Source organism: Barbus barbus (assembly GCF_936440315.1).
Source record: "Barbus barbus genome assembly, chromosome: 31".
Classification (NCBI taxonomy): domain Eukaryota; kingdom Metazoa; phylum Chordata; class Actinopteri; order Cypriniformes; family Cyprinidae; genus Barbus; species Barbus barbus.
This window is the reverse complement of record NC_136759.1, coordinates 15001932-15020418: the sequence shown is the minus strand read 5'-3', so window position 1 is coordinate 15020418 and position 18487 is coordinate 15001932. Positions and strand designations below refer to the sequence as shown.

At 36.4% G+C, this 18487-nt stretch overlaps 1 protein-coding gene across 1 annotated transcript in view; it reads left to right on the top strand.

Annotated features, from left to right (window-relative positions):
* LOC306851419 (glutamate receptor ionotropic, kainate 4-like) overlaps positions 1 to 18487 on the top strand; it is a gene marked incomplete at its 5' end in the record, with an annotated part of 194993 nt that overhangs the window by 164218 nt on the left and 12288 nt on the right. Inside the window, 2 exons of the mRNA XM_079387624.1 lie at positions 5904 to 6107; positions 14676 to 14789. Of these exons, the coding sequence (XP_079243750.1) occupies positions 5904 to 6107; positions 14676 to 14789 (318 nt within the window). The remainder of the gene's footprint in view (positions 1 to 5903; positions 6108 to 14675; positions 14790 to 18487) is intronic.

Below are 18487 nucleotides of genomic sequence, written 5' to 3'. Positions count from 1 at the left end.
CAGCCTTTGATTGAGAAAAAAGAAAAAACTGTGTTACTCTACCATTGATAGACTGGTGGCAATTGGCAGACTTGGTGAAGACATAATATTCAATTTATTATATTATATAATATTAGCTCACTTTACTTCACATGTATTAGAAGAACTTCTATATTACTCCTTTAAGTTCAAGTTCAAGTTCAAGGTCAAGTTTATTTGTATAGCGCTTTTTACAAATCGTTGCAAAGCAGTTTCCACAATATATTTATATATTGCAGAATCTTAATTTATGGCAAAATTTGGTAATTCTGTATGTTGTCTACGCGTTGGCATCCTCTGAGGTCCTCTGAGGGGTTGGCATTATCTTTTCTCAGGTATTCGGTCATCATAGATCATTTAAGGGTTGGATCCAGACTGAAGCTTCTGTAATTCCTAGTTACCACGGGATGTTAATCCCAAAAATGATTTGTTCAACCCAAGATAAAGAATAATAATAATGTACATATAATCAGATATAACTGCAGTACAAGATTATAAAATGCATTATGTGAATGCTTGGCTAAAGAGATGTGTCTTTAATCTAGATTTAAACATAGAGAGTGTGTCTGAACCCCGAACGTTATCAGGAAGGCTATTCCAGAGTTTGGGAGACAAATCTCTACCTCCTTTAGTGGACTTTGCTATCCTAGGTACTACCAAAAGTCCAGAGTTTTGCGACCTTAGGGAGCGGGTTGGATTGTAGCGTGGTAGAAGACGAGTTAGGTACGCAGGAGCTAAACCATTTAGGGCCTTATAGGCAAGTAATAATATTTTGTAAATGATACGGAACTTAATAGGTAGCTAGTGCAGAGTCTGTAGAATTTAGGTAATATGATCATATTTTCTTGACCTGGTAAGAACTCTAGCTGCTGCATTTTTGACTATCTGTAGCTTGTTTACTGAAGATGCAGGACAACCAGCTAGCAGTGCATTACAATAGTCCAGTCTAGAGGTCATGAATGCATGAACTAGCTTTTCTGCATCAGAAACAGGTAGCATACAGGTTTAATACTCACTAATATTGCTGAATATTTTCTGACCTTTATATGGTGATGATTCTTTTAGCTGAAAGGAATAATGTGTGCTAAATGGGTCATTAATTATTTTATAAAGTTTCCTGAAGTCCACTTATAATGTTTGTAGGATTATTAGAAATAGATTTTCCACGCTGATTTCATCCCTCTGGTTTAAAAACTCTATTTCCTTTCCTTTAAGACTTACATGTGGGACTCTTTTGAAAACTTAATTATACTTTATATAAAACTATATATAACTATATATTTATTTACTCTCCTTTTTTTGCAGAGAGAACTTAATTGAGGGCATGTTTATTGCTAACTTGTAGAAATGTAGTGTTTTACAGTTGACCGCAGTCTCCCCTGTAATCACTGCTGGTTCAAAAACTTTGGTGTGAAGTCAAGCAGTGGGCATTGGGGCCAGAGGTGAATTCACAGTTATGCAACTGCTTCTTTTCACAAACCTCCCGCCATCCAACTCAACCAGGCACTACATGAGCTTTTGGGTTTACTCTGTTTGAGAGAGTTAATGCCTGATTTGCATAATTCCCTTAGTGATTCAAATACTAAAAGAACACAGACAGCGTGTGGAAATATAAGACGCTGTTGTTTTATTTGTGTTTAATACTTTTTCAACCTTTCTGTGCTGTCATTTGATTCGGTTTGATATGCTTTCCCTTCAACAACTGCTTGCTTTCTCAGATAAAGCTGTTGTCAAGACCTTTTTTTCTTTAAGCTCAAATACATATTGTTTCACTCTATAAAATCTCCTTTCTGTGACGCTATCTGCAGTGTTTTTCAAAACGCCACATCATGAATTGAATGACTGAGAAACGTCGAGTAAGCCTTTACCGGTCAGAATTGTCTCTGAGAATCCATCTTTAAAAAAAAAAAGGCAAAGTATTACTAATCTGTATGGGTGCAATAGCAGAAGACAATAATGTGACATGGAGTGGATACTGTATTACTGCATCTTCTCAAAAGAAAGTCCTCACTGAATTCACGCTCACGGCAATCAATGATGGCGATAAAGTACTCTTTTTGAAAAAATGGAGAAGTACGATTGCAGAAACAATTTCATGTTGAAACCTCAAGCTCGCCATCTTCAGTGGACAGACCACTTTTATAGTGTTCAAAAAGAGGCAAATAGCCTTTATTCGCAGAGCAATTGGAAATGTTCATAAATATAAAATGTGAGGCGCAATCTTCATGTAATGTGCCGCCTCTGTGACCAATTTCTGTTTCTCAGACCACTAGCAGAGCTGGTTCTGTCTGGACTATCTTCAGTGCCATTCACCTACTGTAAGCCATTAAAAAAAATTTTTTTTAAATCAAGGGAGGCATAAATAAAAAGGGAGTAGTGGACCAGTCAGTTACCAAACTCACTCACTAACTTTTTTGAGAACGTCTGAGAAATAACACACAAATCCAATTTTTCTTCACCTTCTGAACAAAAAGCTTTGAGATTTGATTTGAAGTAAGATTGACTTTAATGTGTTTGATTTTCAAACGTGCCAAACCAGACTGCCGCCATGCTATATTTGTAAAATGGATTTCATCAGCTGACAGCCTTCCAAGAAAACAAATAGAATCAAATCTGCTGCATATCCCAGACTGGTGAGGAATGTTGCATTTGGCAGACGTGACACTCAAAGTGCCCTTAATCTCAATGTCTGCGCTATTAAACGGAAAGTTTATTTCTCTGATGTGACCTGCAGATTTTATGGAACCATTCAAGCTCGGAAGAGAGGATTGCTTGGCCTGATAACAGCACTCACTCAGTTGATTGATGCCCGAGCTCCATTCCTGAGATTGATGGCGATACGCCAGGTCCTATGTGTTCACAGTTAACCTCGCTCCTCTTCCTCAATTGCTTCCTCCCTCTTTTCATAGGCTTTGCTAATAATGGATTATTATATGTAAATATGTGGTCGCTCCATTTTCTGGCACTCAATCATCAATCAGACTAGAGGCTAGATGAGAAAAGGAGTTGTTTTATCGGTTTTATTTAGTGATAATTTTTAGTTTCTGGAACATTATGTGATATGTAATTTCAAAGGTTAAGAAGTTAGCTTGCTAACCGAAGATTAACTGAAAACAATGAAAGCAGAGATGTTTTATTTGCTTATTTTTAGCTTTACTGATGTTAAGTTACATATGATAAAGTTATATGTGATTTAAAAGGTTCAGCGAGGCTAAACAGTTTTTTAACAACTGAAAACAGGCTGGTTACATTTTTGTAGCTTCTGTAGCTTTTTAGCTTCTACTTGAAATGTATATAGAGTGTTACTGTAACTGAAAACACACAAAAATGTTTAACTTCAATTTTATAGCTTCTGTAATATGTGATAAGCCATTTCTAAACTGTAAAGTCTAAGCTGTTAGCTTGCTAAACAAGGACTGAAAACAAAAGAATGGAAAATGTTTAATTTGACCATTTTTGGTAAAATACTGTGATTGTTGGAATAAACTGGTGCCAGAGCTGTGTGAAAACTCGGTCCTGTGTGTGTCAGAGCCCTTAAAAAAATTAACCAGGGTTTTATTATAGTAAAAGTGTAGTAACCATGTTTTTTGGAGAATTGCCATTTGTATAACCACAGTTTTACTTACTGCATCAAAACCATGGTTAATTTATCGTTAACATGTCATAACCATGTTTTTTGTAGTAAAACCAGGGTTAATTTCCATAAGGGAGTTTACTTCCCTCCTCTTCCTCAATTCCTCTTCCTCTGTCTTTTCTTAGATTCTGCTTATAATGGATTATTAAGTATGACTGTGTAATCATTCCCTTTTCTTTGGCTTAATCATCGATCAGACCAGAGGCTAGCTAGCCATTATGGGCACCACGTAATGACCCGAAGCATCGATGACTTCTCTCACCCAGTGCGTAGACCTATTAATTGAATCCAGAAGGTTTGTTTATTAGCTTTCCTTCTTTCTTTGAAACCGTCTGTCTAATATACAACTGGTCCATGAAATGCTACTCTTTAATAAGCCTAGTTTGAGAGAAAGTGTCCGGCTGCAATACTTGAGTGCCTCCAGCAGGCTGTAAGCGATGAAAATTTGCATTTATATTGTGCTTTTCTGCATAACCACCGCAGCGGTGTCAGTGCGGGGCATGACGGTAACATGCGTGGATGATTCAACGAGTTAATGAACAAAATGGAAGGATTTGCATTTATAGAGTGTTAGACTCTGGGCCAAAGCGGCTCCTCTTTGTGCCATGGCAATATGGGATTTCACTGTTTGCTCTGACAGGTCCAAGGTGCTCACATCTATCTGCAAATACATTGTGCGACTTTTATGGACATACAAATGAGGTGAAAGGACAGTTACAGTGTTATTTGGATGCATATGAGCGGCTCGTATTAATAGGGTTCGGGTTTATTTGAAGTGTCGGAACATGTCCATTGACGTTTCCCCTCGTCTGACAGGCCCCAAGACCAAGCTGCTGCTATACTCAGGCCAGCTGGAGCGTGGCCACTGGGCACATCAAAAATCAGGGATGCAGGACCAGACAAGCAGATAGAAAAAAAGAAGAAGAAAGTGTTGCCATGGCGATGAGAAAGACTGAAAAGTCTCCTCAGCTCTTCAGATTGCCACTCAAAGCATCGGAGAAGAGCGAGTCAGATTTACTGGTGAAAATGAAACATTCTCTTCAGTCAACCAGTCTGCGCTAAACAAATCTTAAGTACAACAGACCCATTTTAGTGTCTGTCTTATCGCAACACATCAGACAAAGTGATTTTTTTTGTTATAACAAAAAGTGGTTTTGAAAAGCTTTATATGGTTGGTTTCATTCTGTAGTGTCTGTTTATGTCCAAGGTGGCAATGTTCTGTTCAATTTATGCAAAGTGTTTGAAAATGACAATAACATACTCCACTACCATGCATACTAGAAATATCCCAATGTATAACGGTGGGCACAGCCAGTGTTTATTGAAAAATGGCGGGATTAAAATTTTACGAAGCCTTTATTTTGACCACAGATTGCCTAATAAATCTGTTCGTTCTTTGGGCAGCATGAGAAAACAAACTGTAAATTAGGAACTTGGTCTTTTGGTGGGCTCACATTAGTCACAGAGCCTTATTTGTCCAAACTTTTGCTATGCTTACTTCCTTGTATTTTTATACTTATATCGTGTTACAATATTGCATTAAAAACCTCTGGATTGAAATGTCAGGAAGTGTGTAAAATCATAAAATGTGAATAAAATATGTGTTCAACTGAGGCAAATCATTATTTTTATCCAATAAGAAGGCATGTGCATAAACTACAATGGAAACAGAATAAATTCCTTAATACATAACAAAAAACTCTTGCCTCAGCAGATCATTGAGTGGATAACTGGACTAACCAGTGGACCAGTCTCATTGCACAAGATCTCAAATGTTGGTTTAGTCATTCTGAAATGCCTGAGCCAAAGTCTGTCATCAAAATGGTTTGGTATAATTACATCTCAGAACCGTCTCACACGATTGCGTTCCCAAACATCAAGCATCTGCCTCCGAATGCAAGATAACATGACATCGTTTGTTATTGCATTTCGTATACACACTCTGAGGTGCAAGTAATTTCTTATATAGGAAAAAAAGCTACTGTGTCTTCCCCAGTTCCATTAACTTCCATTTTGATTCGATTTTGATTCGATTTTGTTCTCTTTAACATATGGGATGAAAACGGTGCGGTATTCCAATTTTCCCACATTGAATTTACAAGTTTGGATGGAAATTGAAAACATAGCTAGTGTGACTTGCCAACTCAAATGATCATGTCACACAGAAGTGAGTGCTGATTGATACAGAAGTGCTCCCAGAGTGTGTTAAGATGTGTGAGTGCTGACGATAACACCAGTGATATCTTTACAGGAGAATCCATACGTAATGCTGAGAGCCAATCACCAGGAACTTGAAGGAAACGAGCGCTACGAAGGCTTCTGCGTGGACATGCTGAAGGAGTTGGCAGATATCCTGAAGTTCAAGTACCGCATTCGTCTAGTTGGGGACGGTGTGTACGGAGTGTCGGGCGCCAATGGCACCTGGACAGGCATGGTGGGAGAGCTCATCAGCAGGGTGAGTGACGTCACAAGGGAATATGTTTTAATCAGGGGTTAAATTGGGACACTGTCATGCATTTTCCCCCTTTCTTTGCTGCTTGATGATTATTGCTATTGTGAAATGTTGCTACATTAGCTAGTAGGCAAAGCTGTTAGCTTGCCAACTGAAGATACAAAGAATGGAAAATGTTCAACGTGACCATTTTTAGCTTCTGGAATATAATGCAATATGTAATTTAAAAGGCAAGTAAAGGGAATTGTTTAATTTGATGTGATATGTAATTTAAAATGTGTGCATTTAATAATATGTGGTAGATGAAAAGCTAAATTAGGTTAAAATTTCAGCTAAATGAAAAAAGCTATAAAAGTTTAAGCCATTGACCATTTTTAGCTTTAGCCATGTGAAATATAATTTAAAATACAAACACTACCGTTCAAATGGTTTGGAAAAAAAGTATTTTGTAAATACAATGGTCACACTTTATTTTAAGGTCCAGTTCTCACTATTAACTGACTTTTCCCTTAATAAACTCCTAATCAATTTAATGCATCGTTGTTGAATAAAAGTATTAATTTATTAAAAAAAGAATCTTACTGACAAACTTTTGAACTGTAGTGTACTTTATATTTTCATAAGAAAAAAAACCAAGCATAAAGCGATTTACTGTCATTTCTAATCAGACACTGTATACAGTAGCCTACTCATAAAAAGTAGTTTCAGTCAGCAGAATGGCTTTGTTGAGGAAGGGGGATAAAACATTATTGTCAGTTTGTTTATCTAGTAGCTTGTTGTATCTTACATGAGGAAACAGAATCACTGGCAGATTGTATGGTTCCCCTCCTCCAAACTCCCAATTTAACCCCTGGTTATACTGGCATCTAGAACAGTCATGTAGTATCAATTTCATTCAAAGCACACCTCTTTGGCTGTTCTGAATACAGGGCATGAAACAGTCTGCTTTCTCTTGTTTTAGCCTAGAATTATTCATTCTCAAATGCTCATTTCAATAATTCATTAAAGGAAGGAAGCCTTAAAGCCAGACTAAAAGTTGTTTTACTTGCTTCCACACAGGTGATGCAGATTAACCAACAATATTCATGTTTATGCCTCCAACCCAGTTGCAGGTCCCTCGTCCTAATGAATTTCAATTAGCCCATCTGATCCCATAACAGACACACACAGATGTGTTTAAAAAGACTCAGTGAAGCGTGAAAAGTATTAGTCCCATTCTGACAGCCACTAACATCCCGTTGATGAGATGGAAATCTTGCATGCCACAAATATTGTTTAGTTACGAGCACTTGCCCTTTTCGGCGGAAATGTTATTTAAAAACAGTCGCAGCATTACGGCGTGCTGCTGACTTATTCGTCCGTTTTTTTGGCGGGCACCGCAGGGAGCAAAGTAAATTTTCAGAAATGAACAGAAAGGCCACAGCAATATTCATATATTTCCAGGGGAAAGGGTCATAAACCAGAACATTTCTCTGCAGCCTACGTTCTCGCATACAAAAACGGAGAGGCTTTGAGAAGTTATCCGTCTTAATTCCACAAGCTAATGGAGGGCAAAGCCATTAGTGAAATAAAGAAGTGCCTAATCTTATTATTGTCTCAATTTGTTCCCTCAAAGTATGCTCTATACAGCTGACCTTGAGAGCGGCCAATGATTCTAATTGCATCCCACACGCTATAGTGTCTGTAGACAGTACAGGGTGATGAGGGGCAACTGAAGGAGGCGCGGAGCGCTACCTCGTCCTGACAGCCTCTCTATGCCTAGGACCTTTAGCTCTTATTTATTACATAAAAACATAGGTCTAGATTTGCATATGAACAAAGACTACAAATATTGAATGACGAACAAGCTAACATTTTACCACACCTGCTATTTTTTACTGGCCATAAAACTGTATGTGCATAATTTCATAAAAAAAAAAAAAAGAGGCAGAACAAATTGGGAAAACACATCTAATTGCAAGTATTATTATTATTATCTTATTATTATTTACATTTATTCATTTAGCTGACGCTTTTATCCAAAGCGACTTACAATTGCTATATATGTCAGAGGTCGCACGCCTCTGGAGCAACTAGGGGTTAAGTGTCTTGCTCAGGGACACATTGGTGTCTCACAGTGGATTCGAACCCGGGTCTCTCACACCAAAGGCATGTGTCTTATCCACTGCGCCATCACCACCACTATTATTATATAGTTGAATTACAATACTATTTTTTTTTCTGTGTTTGCAAACGTTAAACCATAAAGATTTTATTTTTGCGGGAAACCACAGGAAAACGTCTATTGAAAAGCTTCTTTTTTGTTGACAATAGATTTATAAACCATTCATAGTGTTTCACTATGACACAGTGCATCAGATTTTTTTTCTGTCATGTTTGCATTTTTAATGTAACATTTTATTTTCCTTATTAAATTATATTAACAGTTGGACATTTACAATAATTTATGAATTTATATTTTAAATAATTTATGATCAATGAAAATATTTAATTTATTTAAGGTTTAAAATAAACAAGGACTATAGAAGAGACTGGATTATTTTTTAAATCTAAATATCCCTAACGGTATTAAAACTGAACATGCACCTTAATAAATGTATGTACACCTTAATGTACGTAAGTACAGCCATTATTTTAAAAAGTACATTGTGGATACGTATAAAAGATTTTTCAGTTATGTTGTTATTATGTAATATCATTATAGGATTTAAAAGATTTTTTTAAAGAATTTTTTTAAAAGAAAAATATATAAGACAATATAATATTAATTCTGAATGCGCAAAATTCTACAATGGTTTGTTGTGTATACGTTTACATACTAAATGCAATTTAAAGCAAGAATAATTAACCTTAAAGGGTCATATGATGCGATTTCAAGTTTTCCTTTCTCTTTGGAGTGTTACAAGCTGTTCATGCATAGATAAGATCCCTGAAATTGCAAAGATTAAAGTCTCAAAACCAAAGAGATATTCTTTATAAAAGTTAAGACTTGTCCACGCCCCCCTAAAACAGCTCATTCAAACACACCCCCAAATGTCTACGTCACGGTGTGGGGAGATTTTCATAACACCGCCCAAATGTTTAGGCAAAGAAAGGGGGTGTGATTTTTATTCTCTCTGTAGTATTGTTGCTTCCGCAGGCACCATGTCCTGGAGACTCCGTGTGTTTCGTTGTGAAAGCGAAAGTACTTTGTTTGGCCTTCCGAATGAGTACACAACAAAAAATCAGTGGTTAAGTTATATTTACAACACTGTTTCAGAACAGTACAACCCAAATATTAGAGTGTGTGCAGCGCATTTTACGGAGGACTATTTCCTGAACATGGCAGGAGAGTAGCCTTGCTTGCAGGCTTGCAGGCTTGCTTGCACAAAGCCTGTTTCTATAAAGTGGGGCAATTCCAACTTTGCAAGGACAGTCTGACACTTCTGACTCACAGCCTGTAAGTACGTTTCTGCTACTGACGATTCAAACACGGATTTTGAGCTGTGTACAGTAACGTTAGTGCTTGTTGTTTGTCGTTTCGCCAATCACAAATGCAGACATGGTAATGTTTACATAGTGCAATGTAACGCGACACGTAAAAAGACAGTACAAGTCATTATAATCAGTAATTATGTTCCCACTGGATGCAACAAATGTCTCGCCGGGAAACGGCATCACAATACGGTGAGGGGAGTAACATTTCCGTCACACGCTTGAGGTATTCGGCCTATCACAATGCACCGGATAGCTGGCCAATCAGAGCACACCTCGCTTCTCAGAACGATGAGCTTTGAAAAAAATCAACGCATTTCAGAAAGGCGGGGCATAGAGGAGCAACAATAATGTACAGTATGTGGAAAATAATGTGTTTTTTGAACTTTAAACCACATAAACACCTTGCATTACACCAAATACACAAAATACTATTCTTTTTAGCAACGTCATATAACCCCTTTAAGATACTAATGGTCAAATCAAAGTTTAAATTTATATTTATTCATGTATTTGATTGTTATGCATTCATAAACGAAGCAACAAATACAATACCTCACAAAAACATTTCTGCTATTTATATTATAATTTATTGGAAAATGAGAATCTGCATAAAAGTGGCTCACTTTTGCCCTGAAATATGGACTCCTAATCTCACAGTGACTGTCCTGGTCATGCTTTATAATGTTCTAGAAACTCTTGTAAAACTAAAGGCAGCACAATAGTACACAAAGGTAGTGAAGCAGCCGAGCTGTCAGGGTTTTCTATAGCATCAGATGAAGAATAAGCCTCAGAGGGAATTTGAAATGCCACACTGGGAACTTGCGTCAATGTATTATTCAGTAGTGATAGAGTTGACATTGCCTTCTTCTCTCGTTTTTTGGGGGGCATCACTTTTTGATTGAGTCAAAGCTGAAGGGGAGGATGGAGCGCAGGAAGAATATCATACTGCATTATTTATTATTTAGAGTCTCAGTCTCATAATTTCTCTCTCTGTGCAGTCCAGCCATCAATATTAATACATAACGAGGTGTCAAATATTTGAGCGGCATTTATTGTCCTTGTTTCTGTTATGGACATCTGTTTGAGGGATTTCTGTTCAGTGGGGACCACGTAATTTCTTTGTTTGTATGTCAGCGTGATGTTTTGTTGTGTGAAGTGAAGTGTGCACGAGTTGGAGAAGAGCTGTGGGCCACAGCTGAACTATGGAGAGCACTTGAAGATTAATGCATCTGCAAGCTGTTATTTGGGAAGGAATCTTCAGGGAACGTGCAAGAGTTCGTCTTACCGCGCCACAGTCGCTTTTGCTACGGTGAAGTACTGTACATGGTGAGATAATGACATAACTAGTTTTATAATCAGGTCAGCAGACGGCTGCAGTGTTATTATCGTTAAGTAAAATTTGGTTTCTTTAAATAAAATGGTAACACTTTAGAATAGGGAACACGTACAGTTGAAGTCAAAAGTTTACATACACCTTGCAGAATCTGCATAATGTTAATCATTTTACCAAAATAAGAGGGATCGTACAAAATGCTTTTTTTCCCTGAATAAAATATTTCACATAAAAGATGTTTACATAGTCCACAAGAGAAAATAGTTGAATTTATAAAAAGGACCCCGTTAAAAAGTTTTCATCCCCTTATTTCTTAATACTGTGTTTCCACAGCTGTGTTTTTTGTGTGTGTGTGTGTGTGTTTAGTCCCTTGTTTGTCCTGAACAGTTAAACTGCCCGCTGTTCTTCAGAGAAATCCTTCAGGTCCCACAAACTCTATGGTTTTTCAGCATTTTTGTGTATTTGAACCCTTTCTAACAATGACTGTATAATTTTGAGATGCGTGTTTTCACACTGAGGGTAACTGAGGGACTCATATGCAACAATTACAGAAGGTTCAAACGCTCTCTGATGCTCCAGAAGGAAAAACCATGCATTAAGAGCCTGGGGTGAAGAGTTGTGGTATTGAGGGTGGAGAGAGCGCTGTACATTCACTCCCCCCACCTACAATCCCTGCCGGCCCAAGACTTGAACCCACAACCTTTGGATTAAGAGTCCGACTCTCTAACCATTAGGCCACAACTTCCCTGACTAATAAGCAACTAGTTAATACACTGTAAAAAAAAGTTTAAGGCAAACAGCGTCAGGACATTTTTGAGTTCTCAACTTCTTATATTCAGTTTATGCAACAAAAAGTTGAGAAAACCAAAAAATTCCTACAAAAAACAAGTTGAGAAAACTCCTGAAAAACTCTCCTGAAGCTTGTTGCTTTAATCTTTTAAGTTTTCTCAACTTTTCATTTTTTGTGTAGCGAGAATAGGTCCTTAAAATAAAGTGTTTCCAAATGAACTTTAATAAAATATTTTTAAAAATTTAAAGTATATTATTTTGGCTTACAATAACTAAAATCAAGATAAAAATGAATTAAAAGTATATATAAAAAAAATGAAAAACAAAAACACCAAAAATCTCAAATTTCCACTAAAACTAGAAAAGGTTTGTTAAGACTTTATGTTGGCTTGACAAAGCAGTTTAAAAATGAAAACAAAATCTAAAAATAAACACATAACTTATTAAAAATATACTATAATAGTATCTCAATGATACTTTTTGGATCTTGAAACTTACGTTCCTAATTCAGCTCTCGGAGTTAACAAGCCTCTCCTGTCGCTTTCAAGGATTCAGACTTGAGGTTAAAACATCACATTGTAACCGGTATCTGCTGTCCAGAGATTCTCTCTCATTTACAGCACGGCTCCAATATCCCATCATTCCTCCTGGAGAGGACAAAGAGCAGTGGAGGGTAAGAGTGTGTCTCGCGGGCCCGTAAAATCCCTTGCAGATGCACTTTTCGGTGTTGTTTGATTAGTGGGATCCGGCCACAGCATTGTGCCCGGCAGCACTGGATGCTGTGTCAAGTGATTTGTCATGACAGTTTCTGTGTTTGTTCCATCACACACACACATACACACACATACAACAACTCCGCTTTGACCTTCAGAATTCACCAAAACACAGGTATTTGGACTGCAAGCAGTTGTTTCCAGGTGTAAAAAGACAGGTCATGGTAGCTTAAGGTGGTTAAGCTGGTTTTTTGCTTGTTTGAGGTGGTTTACATGCTCTAAAATCAGCTTAACTAAGATGGACTACAGGGGTGTCATGATTTTGAGGGGGCTTTGTGCTTTTGGTGAGACAAGAGACAAACACCTACTTCATAATGATACATAAATGTATTTGATAATCAGTGTTATTTGTGTAATTTATAAAATATTATTTATTAATATTTTTGAATTAGCGTTTTAATGTTTTTTGGATTTGTTTAAGTTTCAGTTTGCATTTATATTTTAGTTTAAGTTTTAGTGTTTTTGTTATGTGCTTACATCACTATTACTATTTTTTAGTTTTACATTTTTGTACTTTTTTATTTGAGAATTTTTCATCTAATATTTATATTTAATTGTAATCATTTATATAACTATATATTTTATCATTCCATTTGATCAGTGTTGTTTTTGTATATTATATTATAGTATTTATATAATTTTTTTTATTATTGTATTGTATTTTTGTGTGTGTGTGTGTGTGTATATTAGTGCTTACAATGGATTAATCACATCCAAAATAAAAGTTTCAGTTTAATGTGTGTACTGTGTATAGTTATGTATATATAAATACAAACACATGCTTGTAAATATTTAAGAAAAATATATTGTGTTTATATATTAAATATATTTGTGTAAAATATAAGAATATAAAAATATAAATGTATATACATGTAAATATTTTCATAATATATACTGTATGTGTGTGTATTTATACATATAGTATGTAAACAAAAACTTTTATTTTGGATGCAATTAATCGCGATTAATCGTTTGACAGCACTAATATATATATATATATATATATATATTGCATCCAAAATAAAAGTTTTTGTTTACATACTATATGTATAAATACACACACATACAGTATATATTATGAAAATATTTACATGTAATAACTTTTTTTGGTTTTCTCAACTTTTTGTTGCATAAACTGAATATAAGAAGTTGAGAACTCAAAAATGTCCTGAAGCTGTTTGCCTTAAACTTTTTTTTACAGTGTATTAACTAGTTGTTTATTAGTCAGCACTAATATATATATATTTATATATATATATATATATATATATATATATATATATATATATATATATTATCATAATACAATAAATATATTATTATTAATAATATATATATATATATTTATTTATAATATATATATCAGTTGGTTTAATATTTTCAGATTTCCTTTTTGTTTTAGTCATTTTGTTATGCGTTTTATTAAAATTTTTCAGTTAAATTAATACTTTATTTTATTAAAACTTTATTTTTATTGACTAAAACTATTTTATTTGTTTTACTTTTAGTTAACAATAACAACACTCTTGATAATGAAGTTTAAAATTCACTTGGCTCAAATATCTAAGGGGCCAGATACCCCCCTTTCTTGAACCAGCAAGAAAAGTCTCAGGTTATGCATGTAACCATGGTTCCCTGAGAGTAGGGAATGAGACACTGCGTCCTCTAGGGGCCTTTATGGGGAACACGAATTCCCGAAGGGGATAATGTCACTGACAGCCGTCGTACCGTCCCAGGGGCAACTCCCTTAGCCGGGTAGAGTTGGTACTTATTGCTCGCCTTTTGTGCTTGGCTTGCACTCCCCTCAGCATGGTGGCATGGGTATTCCGTTCCCCATAGCAACCCCTAGAGGACGCAGTTCGAAGTTCCCTCGAAAGGGAACGTCTCAGGTTACGTATGTAACCATGGTTCCCTGAGAGTAGGGAACGAGACACTGCGTCCTCTAGGTTTGGTGCCATGCTTCAGAGGCAAGCTTCAGACGAAGAAGAGAATGACGTATTTTCCCGGCGCCCCTTTATACTGTGGTCACACCAGTAGTGACGTCATAGGCTGTCGCCGGCCAACATGTGGTGTTTTTGTATGTATGCTTCATAAAAAGGGAACCACGTATATACCACCTTACCCGATTTGAGCTTCATTTTTTGCACCTCTTTATCCAGAACTGCACTAATGGCTGCTGTTATTTTGCATATGTTTCAGAAGGCTGACTTGGCTGTGGCCGCCCTGACCATCACGGCTGAGAGGGAGAAGGTCATTGATTTCTCCAAACCCTTCATGACTCTGGGGATCAGCATCATGTACCGAGTGCACATAGTAAGTTCCTCCATCCACTGCAGCCGAAGACTCCCAGACCATTCCCAACCTCGTAGCATTAAAGATCAACAATCCTCAACAATCGGCAGCCTCTAATGGCCAGAGAGAGAGCACGTGGGAAATAAATAGAGAAACACTTTGGGGCAGAGAGCTCTGAGCGTCACCCTTGCCGTAGCAGTTGGTGCACTGTGGTGTGAAAAGCTAATAAATGTAGTGCTTTCCTTCCCAATTTCAGATTCTCCTTATTGTGACTTGTTTCTAATCCACACCAATAACACCCCGAGCTCTCACACACCGCAACACTGAAAATCCAATAGCTCTTTTATTTTTAAAGGCCTGTGCGCCATTAATCAAAGCCCCTCCCCAAACCCAAGGTGACATGCTGATCTCTCTGTTGGCTAAATGCCGGATGAAGCCGCTTGGTGTAGCGTGCGCAAACATTAATGTGGTGTCCCGGTAGGGCATTTACACAAACACACACACACACTCACTCGCTTACACAAACACATCGTCAGCCCCCCTGCTCTGTTCATGCTGCTAATAGATGCTCCTGTGTGCGTCTTCATTGGTTTAGAACAGTTGGGGGAATCAATAACACCAGGTGTGCTGTTAACTGAGAAAGAAAGAGCACTTCTGTTGGAGATTTTTGAACTACAGCATGCAAACGCATGCTTTTCACCCAACTCAAGTAGGCCGTAACGGCTATAGACATCGAGTTAGAAAAGTCACCCAATTGATTGAGAGAAAAAGTTCACAAAATGTTTAGGCTGCTCTGATCGTATAGGGATTATTGGACTTTTTTGACAAATTGTGCTGTGTTGAATTGAAAGCTGATTATAAAGATTCTTGTTCTTTTACTGTTCTTATTTTTTTATTTCTATTAAATCTAAGAATGTAAGAAGAAAATAGAATTATTTTAGAAATCATTAGAAAAAATATATAATTTTTAATTGAATATTTTATTATATTTTATATTTTAATTACTTTTTATTTTTAATTTCAGTTTGTATTTTATATTCTATATTGTCACAGGTCCTGGTTATAGATAATACCACATGAAGACTGGGGTGAACATAAAGATTCTTTAATCAGCATCAACTCACGTAAACCATTGGACCAACATTAATCCAAGACAAAGACTAGGGGAGAACTGAGGACTTATAAACAAGAACCAAACAAAAGGAACTGATGAGATAATAGATACAACACAGGTGAATACAATGAACGATGATTAACTAATACAGGAACACACGTGACAACTATATATAGTTTTTCTATTAATAATTTATTAATTGTAGTGAAAATGTATATAAATATACATTCATTTTATTTATTTTGATATTTTGATATATAAGACGTGAGCCGACTAAACTTTGTTGAGTGTGCTAATAATGGGGGTCGGCCTTCAGTTCAGTTGCTCCTGCTCAAAATAATCTCCTCTCACTCATTTATACCCCACAGCCATGGTGCTCTGGATATTTGGATTCTTGTGCGTGCACTTGTTTAGATTTAATCCACTTACTATTGATCCAGCAGGCTTTGATTTCTACAAGGACCCCCATAGCTTATTTCAAACTTTAAATGAAATCCTTCGCTTGATCAATAAAAATGGCAAACGGAATAAAATGTGGCCTTCGGCCCTGTTTTAATTACATGTTTGCGAGTACAGTGGTATTTCCATCGCAGCATGTAATTGAACGCACTGGTAAAAGTGAATGTATGGCATTTTGTTTTTGTATGTATATATGAGTTTAGTCTGGAGAGTGTGAATAAACACAAGAATGCATGAATATTTGTCTCCCTTCGTCTTGTGCGGCGCACGCAGGGAGGTAGAAGAGAGACTAGGTGTGGCTGAGGATGAAATAACTAATTAGTGCAACAAGTTAATTAGATCGTACAGGGAGCATTGGCAAGATCACGCACAGCCACAAAAGAGCAGCAACAGAGCTTGTGTGCATTATGAGGCTGTGTGGCGTCTACAGAGAAAGTAAAAGAACTGCTGCCCTCAGAACACGAAGTCAGGGCACTTTTGTCCTCTGAAGCACTCCAGCTGTGACAAGACCATGTTCCCACTGGCCACACACTTTCAAGGTGTGAGCGGCTGCAAAAGGGAACTCTGTGCCTCTGCAGCATTGAGCCCGCTTTCCTCGTGACTGAGCATTTGTCTCACAGCAGCGAGCTTGGTTTCATGACGTACTTCAGATTAGAAATAATGCAACTCACCTCTATGTGTGTTTACGATCTGTCACAGTCATCTAGTTCCACTTAAAATGAGCCTACAGAAGGACAATTTTTAAATCTGGACGTTTTTAGTGACAGGAGAATAAATATTGCGAATGTTACCGTCTTTCAGTGGAATTCAATGGAACATTAAGTTTTCAAATCTTTTCAGCCCAAGTCGATCTGACAGTGGCTGGTAAACATGCGCTGACAGTATATCACTGTTCTGTAGCAGACACTTCACTACAGATCAGTCTGAACTGCAAATCACAGAGGAGACTAGTAAAGAGTTTATGACCAGTGATCTCGGAGTGAAACAACAAACATGCTCAAGTGTGTGAGAGCGAAGAGAAAGACCCCATGCATAACCCTTTATGTATTTTTATTAAATGCATGTGTAATCACCATCTTATGGAAGCCCGTTTCTGTCTTAGAGTAAAAAATATAAAAGGTAATTGTCGACTGGGTTTTTGTTTTTTTCCGGAATTACGATTACGATTACTTTTTTTGTCTCACAGTTTGCCATTTTAGTTCTTGTAATTGTAATTTCATATTTCATAATGTAACTTTATATCCCACAATTCGATTTATATCTCACAGTTGCAACTTTACATCTGACAGTGTGACTTTATATCTCACTATTTGACTTTATATCTCACAGTTGCAATTTTATTTCTCTTATTGTGACTTTGTATTTCACAGTGCGACTTGTTTTCAACTTTATCTCACAGTTTTATTTTTATTTTGAGGCAGAAGTGAGCTTCCAGACTGTTTTGTGTCATTGTTTCTTAGATATTTATTTTGCTTGGCATGTGGTATTGGCTTTAATGACACCATATTCTTTAATGAATCTAAATGTCAAAATAACAGCATTTATGTAAAATAGACATGTTTGTTAGTCATGTTTAATAAATACAATGCATCATTGCTGAATAAAAGTATAAAAATAATTACTAACCTCAAACTAATTAATTTCATCTTAAATTTCAGTATCTTAAATAGTTTTTTTCTTAAATATTGTTTTGTTTTATATTCTTTCAAAATCCAAAAATGGCTAAATTTATAAATCAAACCTGTATATTAAACAAAGTAAAAATCTATTTGCAGTCATTGAATGGTGAAATTTAATTATTATTAAAGCTTAACAAGTATGAAACATCACCGATGAGTGAAACACGCCACTAATGAGAAAGCCAGCAGTGGTTTTATTTATTATTCAGGAAGTGAATGCCCTACATTTGGAAAAGAAAAAGATTGGCAAATTCAAACTCGAGATCAATCACATTAACGGCACAAGGCATAATTAATTGTTTTAATAAACTGACAACTATAAAACAAAAAAGTAGAAGTAAATAACTCTTCCCATAAATAACTGATAACACTGAATATAAGTGCGCTGAACATTGTTACAAGAAACACTGAAGCTGTAATCAGTCAAAACACATAAACATGGTAAAACCACACAAGCAATGACAGCT